General features: G+C 38.3%; 1 protein-coding gene across 1 annotated transcript in view; it reads right to left on the bottom strand.

Moving 5' to 3' along the window:
* Positions 1 to 20,010, bottom strand: part of faf1 (Fas (TNFRSF6) associated factor 1) — a 151,351-nt gene that overhangs the window by 42,188 nt on the left and 89,153 nt on the right. The window contains exons 9-13 of the mRNA XM_006635244.3: positions 16,357 to 16,452; positions 14,948 to 15,071; positions 13,018 to 13,081; positions 10,673 to 10,754; positions 733 to 887 (exon numbers count right to left, since the gene is read on the bottom strand). Of these exons, the coding sequence (XP_006635307.1) occupies positions 733 to 887; positions 10,673 to 10,754; positions 13,018 to 13,081; positions 14,948 to 15,071; positions 16,357 to 16,452 (521 nt within the window). The remainder of the gene's footprint in view (positions 1 to 732; positions 888 to 10,672; positions 10,755 to 13,017; positions 13,082 to 14,947; positions 15,072 to 16,356; positions 16,453 to 20,010) is intronic.

Raw genomic sequence — 20,010 nt, forward strand, 5'->3', positions numbered from 1 at the left:
CAGAGAAACCACTACAGAGGATAAAGTACCATCAAGAAAAGATTTAAATGAGGGACGAGAGGATGACCTGAGGTCAACAGGGTTACCTTACCAGAGCCAGTACAACAGATCAGTGGAGATCAGCACTATTCTAACCTCCTATATTCAATGAATTAGCAACAGTGGCTCATTAAATCTTATGGCCACCTACAAAGAAAATACTGATCGCTATTACTTATGTCTCAGCTTTGCCATTTATTTTCATTCTTCCCTTTCGAAAACTATTGCATTCCAGAAGGTAATGTTAAAATGATTTCTAAACATGCAAGGGGGAGGCTGTCTTGGAAATCATGCACTAATACAGCACCAAAATGTGAGAGATACAATACAAGTCAGATTTTATTAATTGATTCCGCTCTAAAATTTACATTCAGGGTCCAGTCAATGAAGCCTGAGTGTAAGGCTGGAGAGTTAATTTATTAAAAATCCATTCACACACAAAATCCAGAATATCATTAATTATGTCCAACTTTTATTTCAATTCCTCAAACCTTTCTGCATTCTGGAATAGTTAAACTGCTACTAGGCAAATATTCAGTCATATTTCTACAGTACATGTATAAACAATTTAGATCAAGCAGAAGGCAGTATTTAGAAAAATATATATAGACGGTAAAAGAAAAAGCAATCAGTCCTCTCAGTTGTTTGTATGTAAGTTTAAACAGAATACAAATAAAGTCGGGCTAATGTTACCTGGCTCTGTTGGCCTCTTTAGTGACATCCCAGGCCCATGTGATGAAGTTCTGACTGAGATAGGAGACAATGGATTCGGCACACAGCATCTGGGAGCAGAAGACGTTGGTCAGGACGCTCTCATCATGGTGCAGGTAGATAGCAAGCAGCTTTCTCTGTGGGAAACAGAGACAAGTATAGTTTAACTAATACTGAAGAAAAGTTGAAAAGTGAGGCTGGCCCTGCAGCAACTCTGCAGGACAACCATGCAGCTACACGTGCACAAGTCGCCAGACTAAGTCACAAGCGTAGGTTTACTTTCTCTACAATTGTAGAGCACATTGCCACCACTACCTATATCATAACCTTCTCAGCTCATTGAAAATAAGAACTTGGGCTTTGATAACAAGGTTTACAGTGGCATATCAAGTTCGTGAAAACTTTAGTTTAAGACTGCCTTTTCATAAGCGCTTTGGGTAATGGGTCAGGTGCAAAGCAATGTAAGGAGACAAGTGACCGTACTAAAACAAAAGCTCAAACATACGTTAAAATAAAAACGCATAAGCTATAGAGTCAACTTTCATACTCTTTCCAAAGGAATGTCAAATTCTACACTTTATTATAGATGAAAAGTTAGATGCAACTTAGAGAACAAGCACACCCAGATGCACTCTGGGCACTGCAAATCGGCTGCAGTGACAGAGCTGGCAGGTTTCAACTTGTCACTGCAGTTCCGGCCTACCCCAGCAGAGCGCACACCCGAAACCACCGGCAGACGATGGGAAAGGCTGCAGTTAAGCCAGTGAACTAAAAAGCAAATAAAAAACTTCAAATGAAGCTGCCGATAGGAAAACAAAAGGAACAAATCACTTTATTTATTTTGCATCAAATGCCAATAACCCTTCTCAGCCCGTTCGGGTAGGCATCGGAGGCTGACAATATTGACGAATCCCAACCTCTAAATCCTGGGGTATTTAATGTGCAATATGAGCCCGGGATGCACCAAACTGAGAACTAATTAAAAAAAATAGACAGGAGGGGTTAGCTGAAGATCTAGTAAACAAAAATCACTGATTTTCTTATCTCTGCCTCTGAATCTTGCTCTTCATATGGTCGACCATCGCCTTTCTGCATTTCAGACCGAAAGGCCTGAATTTATCCATGTTATTCCAAATTTGAAACGTAAGGGAGGGGGGAATTAGGGAAAAAAAAAAGGGAAAAATAAGTCCTGCTGCATTGTGGCTCCTGTAGAATAGGAGGGGAGAGCACGGCTGTGTTTGCTCAGCGATTAGAGGTTTAGAATAAGCCCCCAGCTCCTAGCGGGAAAGAGCTTCTAGCTCATTCACTGGGCCAACTGAAGGCCCTGAAAAGATTAAACACTCACGCTGAGAAGACAAGCAAATGCAGCTTGGAAGGAGGGGAAAAAATTCTTTTTCTAAAGAAAAGAAACGACGCACACACACACACAGATGACTTCATTATTCCTCGTGCACCACATGGAAACTTTTGGAAAGTGTTTAGTTAGTAGAGAAGCCACTTTGACCCATTCTGCGTTTCCAAAAACCTTTGCCCAGTATGGGAAGCCAGCCTGTCAACAATAGTGCTCCCCCGCCCCACCTCAAAACCCACATCTCTACAGATTCCTTTAGCACTCAGTTTGAAAACTGGCAAAAGGGTGTGTTTTGTTTTGTGGTTTTTGTCTTCTTCCCAAAAGAGTCTTTGAACTTATTGTCATTGTACATCTGCATTTTCTTAGATTAGGCTTTTCTGTGGCCTTTTAAAAAACAAGTTAAGAATTGGAAGCTTCTGGGATAGCAAGGAGTGAGAGACACCAAGAGGGGTTTCACCAGAGTAAAGTCAGTTTTTCTGAAAGATAGGTGATCCTGCTTGTGTATCTTTCACATTGGCGCAGAGCTGTTCTCATATTTGCATTTTGTAAAACAAGGGAACGACTGGCTGTGACTTCAGACGAGTCTGGAAGAAACAGGTTTCAATGTCCTAGCTCCTGAGCTAGAAAATTGATTTCTTAACTGGGTAGAAATCATTTAAAAAACATCTCATTCAAGTGCTACAGAAGCAATGTAAGTATGCTGTCTCCTCAAGAAAGGAAAAGAGGTTAAAATGATATTATGAACTTGAAACAGTAGTTTTTTAGAGCAGTACATCATTCAGTTTCTTCATTATTCCTGTTCATCACCAGGACTGAATTCCAAAAGCTATAAGAAAGCCAGATGAACACCTATTTCCCCAGCTGGCAGTAAGCATGGTGCCCCCTGGGAGATTCCACAATGTTCTATGTGACTGCAGTTTCTGAATCCATACAATCAGCTTTTCAGGAGGCAGGATATTCAGCAGTGATTACACATTAAAAATAGACTTAGAAAAAAGTACAAGTTTACACTAATATATTCACTCAGTTCTCAGTTTTACTAACACCAGAAGACAAAAAACGAAAGTGAAACTTTCTGGGACTAGAAATGAACATCGTCTTCCTAAATGACCCCAGAATTTAAGAACACTACAGTAATGTCAATTCTGTGTTCTGAAAGCACACAGAAGAAAAAGAGTGAAAGAAGCTGCAGAGCTAATCTGATTCCAGGCTATCATGCCTAAATACTATCTCATGAGAGAACTCATCAGACAATTTGAGCAGGGTTAGTCCATTAATTATTCCAAGTGTCTCATTTATGAGAACATTACAGCGAAATGTAAAGGGAGGTGTTGTGATTAAGTACATTCTGGCTGATATAGTGTGCACTGCGTTAAGTAACTTCTGGTAGAAGCTGAAAGGATTCTTATTTTATGTTTTCCAAAAAGCAAATTCAAATAATCTTTTAATATACAATTGCAGAAGAGAAAGGATTGTTTCAAAACTGTAATTTAGATCATATGAAAAATTTTGGCATTACTACTAACATCTTTGATTAGGATTAACACCCTCCACCAAAGAACAAGATTTTGAATGAAGCCATTTAGTTTGCTTTCAGCTCATCTTCCGAATCTGGTACAGAGCAGCTGTTGCAGTTAAAGGGCCTTTACAATCAGCATCTTCAACCAGCTCTATAAAGATATAGTAAATACCAAGAGTTCATGAAGCTTTGAAATGTACAACTCTCCTCTCGACTGTTTGCAAACACTTCTTATTTCATTCTCTCCAAATCCTTGTACTCTGAGAAAAAATGTAAGAGTACAACACATTTCCAAAATCTCATACATTCATGGATGTGGCTTTGCTCTGTTAGTCTTTTAATTGTTTTTGAAATGTACAAAATACCAGTTCTGAACTCAGCTGTCTGCTACAGACTATGTGGGATTTAGTAAGAATATGAATAACTGAGACTTTCAGAAGGAGACTGTGTTACCAAGCAGCAAAATGTTTTTACAGATTTACAGTGTCATTTTTAAACTTCATTATAAAGACAGCAGAATGCCTGTCAGCAAAATGTGCATTTTGTATTGTGTTTTTAAATATTTTGACAACAGCACATTTGAAAACCCTTGTTAAAGCACTGCACAGAGTAGCATTATTTTTCTACTTTAACTATTGCCATTCTTATAATAATGCCAGTAGATAGCAGATATAGATATGTACATTTCCTTCCATACAGAAAAAACATTATAAGCATGTACGTTTTTCAGTTCTCTCATGAAATGTGCTCACCCAAGATTCTGTAGAACTTGGGAAAAAAGAACATTTCTCCTTTAAAAGTAACCTTCTTAAATCACAATTTTGTTTAAAAAAAATACTGCAGCTCTCCATGCTAAACTTCAGGCAGAACGGACTTTAATTGAAATTATACTGATAAATCCTTTAAGACCTCTCACCACAAATGTGAAAATCTTAATTTACTGTGATTCAAAGCTTACAAACGGAGCAATACTTTGTCTGCAATGTTGCAATTATTTCCATATGCTAATAACAGAAATACATTTTTCAAGAAGCAATCTTGCACTAATCCCTTACTTCTTTACTTGCTTTAAAAGTCAGCCTACTCTTTTTTTAGTTTTTAATTACATTGCTTGGATCTTCAGATAATCTTACTCACACCACTAAAATACACAACAAAGCTGGAACCTGGAACCTTATTTAAATAACTACTAAAATTAAAAGAAACCTAAAGGTTGATAACAGAAAAACTGAAAATGCCCTGGAAGCTATTTAAATAAAAATAATGATTTTGACAGGCGGCACGTGTGAACCCCACTACATTTCTGGGAACAAAAATTCAGTGTCATGAATATGTGATTTATTATGTGTCCTGGAGTCCACAGGCTTACTTAAAACTGCTGGTTACTTGCTCATTTCACAGGCCTTCTGCATCTCATCTTTCTTTGGTGAAATACGTAACAGTTGGCCAAAAAAAACTGTAAAAGGTGTTAACATCCAGCATATTTTGTCAGCTCTGAACATATAATTATTTGTAACTCAAGCATGCACTTTCATGCACAGGTGTTCAACTTGTGGTAAAACGCTGTAACCTGATTTGCATCTATAGTGGTCTGCAGTCCCATATATACAGTACATACTAGCAAATCTTACAATGGCATAAAGATGGTTTTAGATGCTGCAACGACTCTGGGTAATAAAATGTTCATGACATATTCCTGTCTTTTCTGGATACGGGCTAGTATATACCACATTTGTGATACCTGTCTACTTCACATTACAAGATTATTTAATTCACGTGTACTGCAGGCAATTTAAAAACACGCAACATGGAAACATGAAAATGCATTCAAACACAGGCCTAAAAGAGAGTAAATACTTTAAAATGAAAACAGATCAGATTACAGCAAACTATGACAGCGAGTGAGCAGGGGAGTTGTGTTCAGCAGATGGCAGATTTAATCATTGAACGATCCATTCTTTGTTTAATGACTCCAAAAACTAGCCACCCTTGAAAGTATTTGTAATAAAAAAATAAGCTTTACTTTTATTGGGCATTCAAGGTAATCCTGAGTGCAGTGAGGCGCGCTTTTTATTGAGAGAAAAAATAATACACAAGCAAAGCCAACTTTGCTTTACAAATGGATAGGTAAAGAGATGAAGGACAGATCATGCAGCAATAATGTACTTTAGCTATTGATCTCTGAATGTTACTATTGTTAGATGGTCCAACAGCAGGATAAATATTTTGAATGATCTAAAACGATCTCTGATATTAGACCTTATATCATTATATGAATTGACTGAATGTTCAAAATGATTTATATAAAGTCTTTCAATATAGGTGATACTTAAGATTTAATAATAATTACTATAGCAATAAGAATATAGGAAATTACTACATTAATTTCTTAATTTCTGCTCACACCTGAAGAAGGCTTCACAGCCAAAACATTACCTTTTCTCTCTTCTCTTTTCAGCATGGAATAATACCTAATACTTGTTCCTTTGCAGACTACGCATGCTGACACAGCTACCCAGCTGAACTATTAATTTCTAAATATGCTTGACAGAAATTTACTCTTCTGAACCTGTTCAATTCAGGAAATCTAATGTATCACCAAAAAAGCTGATCCTTCAACATTTAAAAATGTATTTTTGATATTTTCAAGGAGATTCAAATTTGACCATTTTAAATGAAGTGTGAAGTACAAAGATTCTATTTGAACATCTGATGTGAAGAGGCTACTAAACAGTAATTATGTTTTTAATATTATCGCTTGATGATGGTAATCCCAGAGACACTGACTAACGACATTTCTGCAATAAGTCACGTTACCTCCAAGACTGCAGGAGAAAATAATGAGCAGAATGCAGGAGTCAGAGGTAAACTGGCACTGCGTGCTTTAAATGCAGCACCAGGAATATGCGTGGGTATCAGACCATGATAATCCAGGAAAGATTAAAATATACCAATTACACAGAGAAGGACTGTGGAAGAAAGCTTGAGCCACAGCACAAGCTAAAACCCGAGATTCCTGAGAGCAACGGGGGGGTAACGTGATTTCAGGAAATCATTAGGGTTTCTGACTTTTTTTTCTAGATGTAAAAGAATAAAAATTCAAGCAAATACACAACACTAAAGGTATGAATGATGATTAATAGTTTTGTCTGTAAAACAAAACGGTCAATTCAACCTCCAGACAGGGCATCACCTCCCTCCTGTAAATTACCACCACAAATTAGAATGCAGTAGATTGATTTTGATTAAATTCAAGAAATAAAACAATAAGGATTCAAATGGACAAACTCCTGTTCAACCTGCCTTCACCTTTGCTTCTCTTTTGTAAAATATTTGATTAAACTCTGCACCTGTAACAACATACTATTCATCTTAAAACCGAGTCTGGCTAGCACCTTTTTTTAAGTATGCAATAACTTGTTCTTTGTTTTGTTGCGCGCGTTTGCTGATGCGCTTTAAAAATGAAAAAAAAACCCTCTGAACTGTTGCTTTAGTCCTCTGGTGTCAGAGAAGAGGCCAGGGAGGACAGTGTAAAGACCTTTCACTGGACCAGAGGCCTCCAATGCTGGAGCAGCTGTAGAGAAAGCACAGGGGGGTGGCGGAGGAAGAAAAAAAAACTAGCAATCCACAGTCCAGTAATGAATTTTGATGTGCCTCCTTGTGAAACTGAGTACCACGGATAGAGAGAGGGGTTACCTGATTAATCAAAACGTTAAAGGGACTTCAAAAGGCTGGAGCAGGGATGGGTGGCCTGTCTGAGGACCGCACTGATCTCCTGGCTCAACAGTCTTGAGCATTTTCATTAAGGGGGATTGAGCGACTGTGCTCCAGAAACACTTCATCAAATGTAGTGTTTTACTTAGTGATTAGCCGGACAGCCTTTGAGAGAGCCTCCGAAAATCCCTCCGGAATCTGCTCATTCCAATAAACACTTAATGAGCATCGGGGTTGACAGAGGGGAGATTTAGACCAATTTTTCAAGAGGTGGTGGCAGCAGCAGAGGGAGGGGTGTGGGGTTATTTACTGTTATACTCAATCTCCACTTCACAACAATCAGCTGTGGCTTTTCCAGCCTCTTTTCTGCACCATGAGGAAGAAAAGGTCAGCTGCCAATCACTCTTATTTTCACTCTTTTTTTTCCACAGCCTTCTTTCCTCCAAGTCTAACACATTTTAAAGGCTTGTCTTGTACCGAAAAACATCAAAATAACACCATATTCAGTCTGCTGAGGAGTGAGAAACCCTGCTGGGAGACAGGCAGTGGCTGGAGCATCTTTGCACGCGGTTTTGCAACTCTCCAAACATCTTGCAGCATCTTCTTGTTCTAATAAGATTGTAATCCCCACAAGCTGTCAATTGATACAAGGGGCCTTATAAGGAAGGGGAAAAAAACTAAAAATATAAGTTAAGAAGTGATTTTAAAATGCAATATGGTGCTAATAGAAGAATAACTGAACTTACACAGTTTTGGGGGAGGGAGATCTTTTAGGTTTTGCTTCATTAATTACAGTACATGAGTAATTTGAGCACATTTAGAAATCCTTCCAGGTTTTACACAATGGATAGACGCAAGATCCAAAAGCACATTATCAGACAAAATAAATCCCTACTCAATGACATCAAGGTAAGAAAAGCTATCAATTTCTTAAAGCACTGAATGAGTCAGTGAAACACCAAACATCTCACCAGTCTTTGAGGGGTGGAATCTGATATAACCCCTAAGAGGCTCCAAAGACAAAAGTAATAAGAAAATACAAGTAATCGTTGTGTGTGGACTGATCACACGATTACTATTATTTGAGTGAACAGTACTCTATCATGTCACATGCTGTTAGCGTAAGTGTGTACGAAGCCGAGGAAGAGTTAGTGCTGGTATGACCTCCAATAGCAGAATAACCTTGTTGCACTGGTGCAGATGGCACAACAACATTGTACTGAATTACCAAACACGATTACTTTATTACCTAGGCAACAAAACACAGAGCATTTTCACATACTGAAAGTGGATGGAGTCTTGCTGTGGCTGCTGTCCTTACTCCACTACAGAGCTGACGAGAAATTAATGATATTCTCGATGTTGTGCTGGAGAGTAACTAATCAAACAGGTCATAGTACTCTACAGCTGTAGCTGTACTCTATGCAATAGATGTATACTGTATAAGGCACGTGTGCCATGAGTGGCACTCAGACTAATTTTGAGCAACGAGCTATGAAAGTATAATAAGCCAAGAAGAATTTGAAAAAAAGAACTATGCTTAACTACCTTGACAGTCTCTAAATGATGCTATTTAAAGGAAGTCAAAGCAATGAAGGGGGTTAACCAATACAGTAAATTGATGTAGAAAGGAAATATCGCAATGACACTGATCACATTTGTCACAGCTGAGTGGAGTCACTTTGGACAAAATGTCAAATCCTAAGAAAGCAAAGTTAGAGGTTTGCTCATTTCAACCCTCTTGAAGAGACAAACAGGAAGTTGTTCAACATAAAGACTGTGATATTTGTGCACTGTGCTGTGAGGGTGTTCTTAGTTGCACCTCAAATGACAAAAGCACAAGAAACACTTCAAAGATGAGGTGGACAGGCTGAGTCAATCCAGCAGGCTTCAGTGAGGTATAGAAATCAAAGCAGTGCCTTTACTCACTACTGTCAGTATAAATCAAACTAAAGAGGGTAATTACCACCTCACACAATCTGTTCCAAAACATGGAAAGCCATTAACAGACGCGAAATATATTAAAAGAGTATCTTCTCAGTTCAGATGAGATCAGATGTTATGTTTGATGGTTTGTCCAATAAAATTCTCCAGAATTAAAGATTTACCTCTGTCTGCTCTATCAGCGGAGGGATGCAAAAGCGAAATGGCAGAAAATGTTAACAAATGCAACAATTAAAAGCAAAAATGGTTTGTGGATATAAATGATGTACTGTGGTTAGCAGCTCATGATAGATACAGGGACTCACTATATATTCTATAAGAGCTAAGCTGATTAAAGCCTATTCAAGGGACAACAACTGCAGAAGATATAGAAAAGAGTTCAGTTCCTCTGTCTTTCAAATCATTAACAAACATAATTTTCTTCCCCAGTGACAACTGGAAAACTGCTGAAAAACTGCAGAAAACAAGGGATTTGTAAAGGTTATTGCAGATCACAGTAATCACCCCATTGTAAATGTTCATTGTATCATTCAAAAGGAAAATATTTATGCTATGGTTCATAATTCTGATCTTATTAATGTGATGACTAAAGTGGTGCAGATGGTAAATTTTCTTGTTGCTCAATCCTGAGCACACAGGTAGATTCAATCTCTGCTTCAGTAGATGGATACAAGTGTATCCAATTGATGGATACAAGATAGTGTATACAAGAACATTCTGTGTTCTGTGCTTCACAGCAATCTGTGGAAAGATTTTAGTATGTTTTGTGGACTGTCAAATACAGGCAATTGTATGCAAGAGCCTTATTCAGCTCTGCTCTTGAACCTCACCATGTCCTTCATAAAGAAAGAGTTTGCATAGGCCTTCTCTTCATTACAACATGAAAAACTTGACAAATGAGCAGTGCTGATATACAATCCCACCTATACACAACACCCTGGTTGTCAGCTAGTATTCCAAGACTTTCATGAGTAATTATGGTGACAAAAACTAATAAACATCTTGAAAACAAGACAATATAAGGTACCAGGAACGGTACCTTGTTCTCTTGTTCTCTAAAATTCTTGCACTAAACAGAAAGGGAATGAGTGACAAAGAGAGGCACTAACAGCTGTCATGAACTAAGCAGCAATGAGCTTTTCCTGTCGAGCAAAGTAAGGTCATTTTACATAAGACCTTTGCTATGTATAATGTTAGCTGTGATACAAAGGGACAGTCATACAAAGAAAGACACAGACCTTACAGTGCAGGATTTGAAGCAGTTTGGTAATAAAGCCTGGTTTACTGGCCAGAGTCAGTAAACATGCACATGTGACGCAAGCTGACATTCTCCAGCGCCCTCAGTGTATCCGACGCCTCCATTGTCAGCACGGTCGCCTAGAGGACATACTCACATCTCTGGCTTTCCCATAGAAGGCCTCCTGAAATGCCGCCTCCAGCGAGCCGATGAAGAACACCGGGTGACAGTCGCCATATCTTCAACACAAACACAGGGCAAGTCTGTCAGCACTTGCATGAAGCCACGAAAAAGGACATGCGCCATAGGTTAGAGAGGCATCAGTGCAGACTGGCTCAGGTATCAGCACACTAAACAAGCTGCTTCATTAACAAAGTTAATCAAACACACCACTACGTCTGTGTATTCTGTAGCTGTTCAAAGCAAAGAACATTTAATGGTTACATCTGACAAAAAATGAAAAGCATCAGAAATCAGAACTTAATGAAAAATCCATTTGTAATGAATTTAGGTAAATGATGACTGAAGACTTAAATTTGTTTTCTTATGGGGGAAAAAAAACAACTAGAAACAAAATGCTCATGGTACTGCATCTAAAATAATATGAAGACATTTTAATTAATTAGCTTTCCACCATCATCTCACTACCAAGGGAAAGCAAACTGTTCAAGTCTGACCTTCTCATTCCAATAGAAAATCTTTAACATGCATTGTCCTCCAAACGCATTGCAAGTCAAAACGGTTATTTTTGCTTTATGTTCAAGCAATTTGTATTAGTGTAATAAGATTAACATGAATAAGTACCGTAGGTTTATTAGATAATTTCATGCATATCCGTGAACATAAGTAAACAAAGTGATCACAAGTACTTTGCAATATTAAGGCAACTTCAAAGTGAGTAAGTCAGTATTTACACATCCCTTTTGAAGCAACAACTGTATGAAATCTACTGAGCTCAAAAGACTTTTTGTATAATCATTTGTGATGTGTTGCCAAGTCTTTCCTGCCATCACGTCTTGCCTGTTCTTGGGGTATTCTTCAGTTATTTTCTTCTTCACGTAAAATGTCTTTCAATTGGCCGAAGATTAAACACTTTTTTTCGCCATTCTTGCACCAGCCATTTTATGCTGCACAGTGAAGCACAACCCTATATATAAGTGTTTTGTTCATTTTGCTGAAATCTTTAGTGACATTGTCAATAAGTTAAATTTACTAGTTCCAAAACTATCTGAAAGCCACCCTGGTTGATCTTTGCACTTCCAAGCCAATTCTAACCTCCGTTTACTATTAACTGAGTAAACTGAGTTTACTGTTAATGGTGTTGATGAGAGGTTTACATCTTGCAGCATAGATTCTCAAGTCCCCAGGTTCTACGAAATGTGGATTTTGATATCTTTACCCCTGGACTCAATTTCACTGACATTTGGTTTTAACATTTTCCTTGATAGCTCAGATAATTTTTCTGTTACGAAATGCGGATGTTATTCTTGACAGACTCTGTCAGGGCTCATTGATAATTACACCTGTAGTTTCTTACTTCTTAATTTTATTCAACTGGTATGTCCAGTCTCTGGGCTATGGTTCTAAATACGTTTCTTTTCTTTAAGCTTAAAAATTACCTGCTGTTTATGAACAGAAGTGTCTTTGGTTTTCATTTCGACTACAACGTTAAGCTATACAGGCTGACGGCATGTTCAGAGCTCTTTCATGAGCATAGTTATCCATCAAAAACAAACACCTAACCAAAGAGAGACACCTGCTAGCCAACTGTCTGAGTACTTTTGGCGTTTCAAAATAATGGGGATCAACACTATCAGTTGGTTTAACTAAAAACAAGGATAAAACTGAACGACATTATTAAAAAGTAAAATACTTCAGAGTTGTACTTCTCAGTCATGTTTTTCACGAGAAAATAATATTATTTGAGTTGACAATGAAAATCCCAGGAAAGTCTTCTCTGGAACTCTAATACTTCTGGAGGGCACTGTAGTATGATATATGCAACAACAATTCCAGCTTTCAGTTACCATTTCGTAGCTGTACAAAATTTTTTTACTTATATATTTAATTCTATCCATTATAGCACGTCTACAGTTGTCTAAATCCCAGGATTTTTTTTATAAATGACCCGTTTCTCTTATTATTTATTTTCCAGAGACCTTTTTACTCACAATGACTACTCTCTACAGTAAACAGAAGAAAAACTGGGTATTTTTTATATTCCTAAAATGTACAGTATTAAACACCTGTACATTCAATTAACAAGCAAAAAAATTCTGCAAAATAAATTCCATACCAGAAAAGTAAAAAGACAAAATGGTGTGGTTTTTCATCCTTCTTTTTCTTTTTTAATTGTGGAATTTTCCGCTTTTTTCCTTTACAGCTTGCATGTGGACATACATGTACATACAGCTCCCCACTCTAACCTCATCTGTACATGAAGCCAAATAAATATTAAAAGAGCTCTTCAATGATCTGTTCCCTGAAATTCTGTCAGCTCACCTTGTTGAAAATTCAGCAGTAAACTGCAGTAAGGCATCTCCTTCACTCTCAGCATTTTCTGGCACTGAAACAGAGGAGGAATTAAAATTCGAACAGGTGAAGGTTTACAATTCCACAGCATGGCTTAACTACACGCTTCAAGTGAGTTGCTGTTAGGCAGGAACCTAAAGAAGCAATAACTCAATAAACCCAAAACAATCCCACATCAGACTTCTTCAAATTGACAGAAGAAAAGAAACCTGGAGAATACATTGGTTAGAAGCAGGCAGAGGATATTGCTCTCAAACATAAGAGATTTATCCCAAATGTAAAAGTGATCTCAGTAAAGCTTTGAAGTGTTTTCGTGTTTTACGCCCTGCAAGTAGTACAGCAATTCTTTCTGTTTGAGACTAACACAGACGTGACTATTTTTTTTAATAGGCATATGAACTGCAGTAATACTGAATGTACTTTATCAACATCAGGAAATCTATCCAACAGAGCCTTTCTTAAGTAGAACACAGTTAAGTCATGTTTCAAGTAACACATAGGCATAGCTACTGAAGATAGTAACAGAGTAGATGAAAAAAAAATGCAGTTATACATGAACTGCCTGAATGTTTCTGTTGATGTAAGGATGAAGAGTTTTTGGTGTGATTAAATATTAAGATAAGTGGATACTTACCTTCCTTAATCTCACATAAATGCAGATTAGGGAGAGACATGATGGTGAGAACAGGATTTACGTAAAGTATATGGCAAAATATAAAAACAAGCAGCAAGTATTCTGTTGAGCTACTACAAGAAGTAGACAAAAATTGGAAACACCAATGTAAAGCTCACAGTCTACCAGTGTCTGGAATTCTGCAGCAAGAATATCGCACCATTATTCAATGAAAAGGTCCATCAAAGCCAGCAGGTATATCACCCTGCAAATCACAACTGGCAACCCACTGAAGCTAAGCAGGTGTGTGCCTGTCCCTCAAATGGGAGGATTATGTATTAAAAGGGCTGTTTCCTATATGGTTCACCCAATATAGACGTAAATACCCTTGAATTAACGCCGACATTCTGCACTTTAACTTCATAGCCATTGTTGCATTTCAAATCTGCCGGAGTACAGCCAAAACAACAAAAATTGTGTCAGTGTCCAAATACTTACAGATTACACTGTTAAGTGTAAGCAATTAATATTAATTATCAACTCACTCCTGGATTATGGAGGTGGAAAACTGTCTCAGGTGGTTCTCCAGAAGAACCAATAAATGTTCAATTGGGTTCAGATCTAGTGACATAATGTCTGTGTGATGCGCATCAACCACTGGGTGACCACACGTGGATGGTGGCAGTCATACTGGATGCACCCCTTCCATGCTGAAAATAAATGCTGCAATATGGAGTTAAGATGATCACACATTACCCTTAAATATCGATTAGGATTGAGTGTGCTTTCTGAGAGAGTGACTGCACACACACCTTGCCAGGAAAATGCATTCCAATATATCATGGAACCACGAGAACCCTTCACAGTTCGCAATCATGCACTGCAAGCCAACTATTGATCTGTACCAGTTTTGATTAAACCAGTTGCTTGTGCCCTAGGTTAAAATGAGCAGTTAACTGATCTGCAGGTGCTCACCAGTTTTGTCTTGAATTTTGAATTCAGAATCCTGGAGTATGAGCTTCTGCCCACTGTTGCCCTGTGCAGAAGATAGTTTTCCCTTCTAGGTCCATACTGACATAACCTTAGACATTGCTGCTCATGAAACATCAGCAAATTTAATGTTTTTCCCCACTACCTGTACTTTGTTAGTAATTTATATCCTTGGCCATGCAAAAGAACATCAGATGAGGCAAAATGAAAAAAACAAGTCGCATAGAAAATGAGACAACACACAACGACACCACTGGTGTCTTTCCCATAATCCCTTACTATAGACAGAGCACTTACTCATGGGAGATTTCCGACAACTCGAAGTCCCCATCCCAAACATCTCAGCTTCATCCACTCCAAATTCTGAGGCATCTTCAAAATCATCCCCCTCGCTGTCACTCACCATGTGAACATCTGTACACTGTTCGAAAGCACAGAAAGATGTTAGGCAGACTTGGAGGCTCTTTCCTTCCGCCATGTCAGGAGAGGGAGGAGGGAGCTTCTGGCATAAGGCAATGCAACCCTTCCAACAAAGGAAAAGCTGTAGTTTCCTGCACCCCACCATGTTCGTCATGTAGGAAATTAGGAGGTAGTGCATGCAAGACTGAAAACAGAAAGCAGTTCTTTGCAAAAAGGGTGGTGGATGTCTGGGACAGGTTGCCAGCTTTGAAGAATCACCTGGATGAGTTCCTTGGATCAATTATCTGCTTTTAACAATGAATGAGAAGGATCGAAAGGCCTGCTTTTTATGTTATTAACAGTACAGCCAAAGGCAAACCAAATACTGGTAATTGGGTCCTTGTGGTGATGTAATGTACTGCTAATTACGAAGTCAAATTCAAACACTGCCAGTTCACTTTCTCCTCAGGAGAAAGCTTTAGCAATGCAATACTGATTTTTCCAATTTTTTCCCCAAGAAATATCAATAGACTTGATTCCTGATAGTCATTTTGGAAAAAGCTCTGCATTACTCCTAAGTACCTGATCAACCCAAAGCTAGAATAAAGCGTACAGATAAACAATCTTGAGTCTTGAGGCTATGAAAAGCGAAATATTAATGGCTGACCAGTAAAATAAAAAAACTATGTCTGAACCACAGGGTGGTTCAGTGGGAAACCAGTGGGAAAGTCCTGTAAAAAAATTAACTAATTAACTAATGACTAGGTTGATATGCATGTGTTTACATACATAAAAATACATTAATTTTTCATTTGCATTCTGTGTAAGAATATTACTGTTGTTTTTAAAAGACTATGGTGACTATATGAACTTACACCCACACAGGAGTCCGTATCCACTGTTTAAAAGAGGATTCATGGCTCTCTAAAAAAATTTCACTTGGAATCATAAGCTTCCAGATATAAGATAATCTCAGAAAGACTCCAAACTACTTACTAATGAGAGGTTAGACTTGTCAACAATGACCAGCTTACTACACAATTGACACTCTAAGCACTGACTGTTGTCATTGACTACTTGTCGAGTATATCTTTGTGACCATAAAAATATTTTGCTGTGACACCTGGATTCAAGGAATATAAGAGAAATAGTATGACACCACTTCATTTTTATTTTATGCCTTGGGTGGAATATATAAAAATAACAGCATCATTTTAAAACGTCCCATAAATCATGGTCTCTTGAAGTGCACACAGTGTGTACAGTGGACAAGAGCACCATGGGAGTGATAGGAGTGCCTGGCTCACCTCTTCAGACTGCTCCCTAGTGTTGGTGGGAGAGGACCTCCGACACACAATCAGGTGGTGGCAGGGGTAGCTGATGCCTGCTGCTGCCAATGTCATCTGCAATGAGAAGCAACAGTCTTCTTTCAGAGAGAAGGACAGAGGCTTTGGTGGCCACTGTGAAATGCCAGCTCAACGCCCCTTATGTTCTGAATGATGTATAAACACATTCACAAAAAAACAACAGGCAGCAAAACTTTCTGTGGCAGGGAGTGGAACTTGGCAACCTGGTTCAAAATCAAGTGGCAACCTGCTAAATTAAAAAGGAGTATTCTTATAACACCACCATATTCTCTGACCAAGAATTATATATTCACCAGCTGTCAGACAAACTGGAAATCAGGGATCTTTAAGATTGGGAAAAACTCCCAATAAGGAGTTTTTATATTGGTCACCATAGATCATTTTTTACGACTAGGAATACTTTTACCCTGTGAATTAATTAAGCAGGTAATTCTACTAATGGTCCACGATGCCTTGTATTCATTGGAATTTGATTTAAGGTGCCCTTTGGAAAAATAAACAGCTCACAGGGAATGGTTAGAAAGGTGTCTGGTCCGTAATATAATATTAAACTGCAAAGCCACTGCAAATAAAAGATTATAAAAAAGGCCAGAGAGGTTTAATATTAATCAAACTCTTTAACATAAAACATTTTCTTGTAATTCATCGCTAAACCACTTCTTCAGGGGTCCACTAAGTTTTATTTCAACGTGTAGTCAGCAACATAGTGAACAAACTACTGAGTAAATCTTTCAAAAGGTTATCAAACTAGCAACTCTTTTTCTAATGCAAAGCTAATGTTCTCTGAAAAGGGAGGTAAATCAATCTGGTTGCTGTCAAAGCCAGCGGGTACCATGAAAGCCTGTTCTGACATTCTGTATCCACTCTTCAATCCTAACCCAAACACCCCACAACATGGAGTCCTGGGTTTCCCCCAAACCCGACTGACAAACCGTGCCAACTCCAGCCAAATTGCTCAAAGTCCATATGATCACAGGTTCAGAAAAGAAATGGGGAAGCTGGCCCACTGCTTAAGAGAAAAGATTAATATAAGCCAGGTAAAGACACACACAAAGAACAGGGATGATTCACAAGAGAAGCAAACAATCTAAGTAAAAACCGCTCAGAGCTAGCCCATCTCAAATACTATCCCCATAAATGTTTCAAAGGAGAATAAACAAAAATGACATGTAAAAATTACTTCATGTTTAAAATCTTATTCAGTCATTCATGTGCAGAGTCTTGGCACAGAAACATATGCATGTCCAGTAAGAGGAAATTTACAGTTTATATATTTGTTTTCTCTATCTATTGTACAAGTATCGGTCTACTGATTGCGTATAATGTCAAGACACACAAGGATCAGCTGCTACATGTCTGCTTTTCTCTTGAGCAAAGATTGAGAGGGGACATGAAAAGTATTCCAAATCCTTAAAGTCACTGTCAAAATTAACCCTGCAGATTTCTTCAGAATCAACAGTGAAACGCAAACCAGAAGACAAGTGAAACCATGTGGAGGTCCATTTAAAACGGAGAACAGGAGGCATTTCTTTACCCAAAGGAATGTGGAGTATGGAACAAGCCACCTGGTCATGGTGTAGAACCCAATACCCTGGACCCTTTCAACAAGATGTTGGACGAATTCCATCCACTAACTACCATACGAGTAAAATGGGCCAAACAGTCTCCTTCTGTTTGTCACCTTGCTTTACGCCCCTGTTACCTTTTTGTGTCTTCTCTTTTGTGTTAGGTTTTGTGTCAACCAAACTGCTTGTTTAAACATGGTGCTATCTGTGAAAAGACAGTGCCATTTCTCTTAATCAAGAGCCATTGCCAACACACAAAGACATTCACTTGTTTATTGATCATTTCAAATATAATGCAACCAGATTTGAAGTGTGGATCTTCAGATCTATGATCTAAGCATGCTAATAGACATTGGGGCACTAGAGCTAAAGAACACTTGCTTTGAGGAGTGATCACCTCTATTTCAGATGTCTTGATCTGTTTGGACCTTCACCACAATTTTTATCCAATGAGCTTTTAATTCCTAAACGGAATTGGAAGGTCTTCAGAAAAAAATAACTCTTACATGACTATAAAAAAACACCCCCCCACATCTTGTTTTCTTTAATTCCAGTTATAATGCTCAAGAGGCCTTTTCTCCTGTCTAGATAGGCCAATGTACCTGTGGGAAGGACCTGAAGCACCTGCTTCGTTTTAGTCTGGCCTGCTAATTAGCAGACAAAACAGATCTGAAATGTCACTCTGCAGGCGCACTGAAGGGACTCATTAAAAATAGACACCCCACTCATCCACAGTGCAATTCTCACTGTGCCAAGAGCTCTTTCAGCTAAACGTGTGCTTCTCTTCTCATCCACCAACTCTTAAGTGTATCTAGATGAAGCTGGTACAATTCTGACTATAAATACCTTGTGTGACAGGTAGAAGTGTGAACAGGTTCCTCAGGTGAGAATTTTAAGTTCTATATAAAAAGGTCTGGGATCAGCTACAGGAGTGCTGTGTCTGTATTAGCACCACAAGCCATGCTGTGGACACCATGAAAATGGATGTTTCATAAAAAGTAGCACTGCAATACATACATTTAATATTACTTTAAATCTGGCATACTTACCAGAGAGTATTACATTTAGTGGGATGGTTTCACACACAGTTATTGAAACACTGCAATTCCACATATTGTGGGATACTGTCCTACATACCATGATGGGTTTTGACAACATAAGGCTGCTGTTACTATCTCAAATGCAGAGTGAAATGTCTTTATCAAATCAATGGTGAGTTACCTAGACAATGCAATGAGTGTTTCAATACCATATTGTTTCTTGACATTCATTCAAGACAAATGTTGAGATTCCTTAGAACAGCAGCAATCTGCTCTATAAATGAACACTGTGAACACAATCAACGGCATTAGTCACTCTGTCGTCTCACTCCAGCTCAAAAACTAGAACTGAAAGTATGTACAGTTTGGGCAAATGTGAGTAACTGTTGGTGTCTCTGCAAATTTGTTTCTCACACAGTAGTTTGCTACAACAATCATATTTTAACAGCTCTGCCAAATGAACAGGGTTCGGATAATCAGTGTGCCATCTGCTATACACAGTTAATCTGCAGTTATAGGGACTACAACAATGCACTGTTATTCCCAGGCCTCTAGCAAATATTCAGGGTTTTGATTGTTCCAAGTTATAAAAAATATAATTTGTCTGCCATGGAAGAAAAAAAAAGCCAAAACTCATTTGAGGTTCAATAACACAAAAGTGTTTTTAACAGAAACCAGGCAAGACTTTGTTATAACAAAAACCTTGTTTGTTATCAGGCTCTGAGGATTGATCCGCTAAAAATGAAGCCGCTGTGATTTAGAGATTTCGAGTTTGATGAAGCAATGTAAGAGCATCTAAGACAGCCTACCCTGCACAATACACAATGGCTGCACTGCACAATACACAACCAGATACATACTGAGACAAAACCAGCTCAACACAACAGAGAGTGTGCACATCCTGGCATGGTTTTTTTTCTGTCATCTTTGCATTCATGATAATGAATCATAATCAAGCAGAAAGGAGAGCCAATGATTGTATGGGTTAT

The sequence above is a fragment of the Lepisosteus oculatus genome, chromosome 9, assembly GCF_040954835.1.
Source record: "Lepisosteus oculatus isolate fLepOcu1 chromosome 9, fLepOcu1.hap2, whole genome shotgun sequence".
NCBI lineage: Eukaryota > Metazoa > Chordata > Actinopteri > Semionotiformes > Lepisosteidae > Lepisosteus > Lepisosteus oculatus.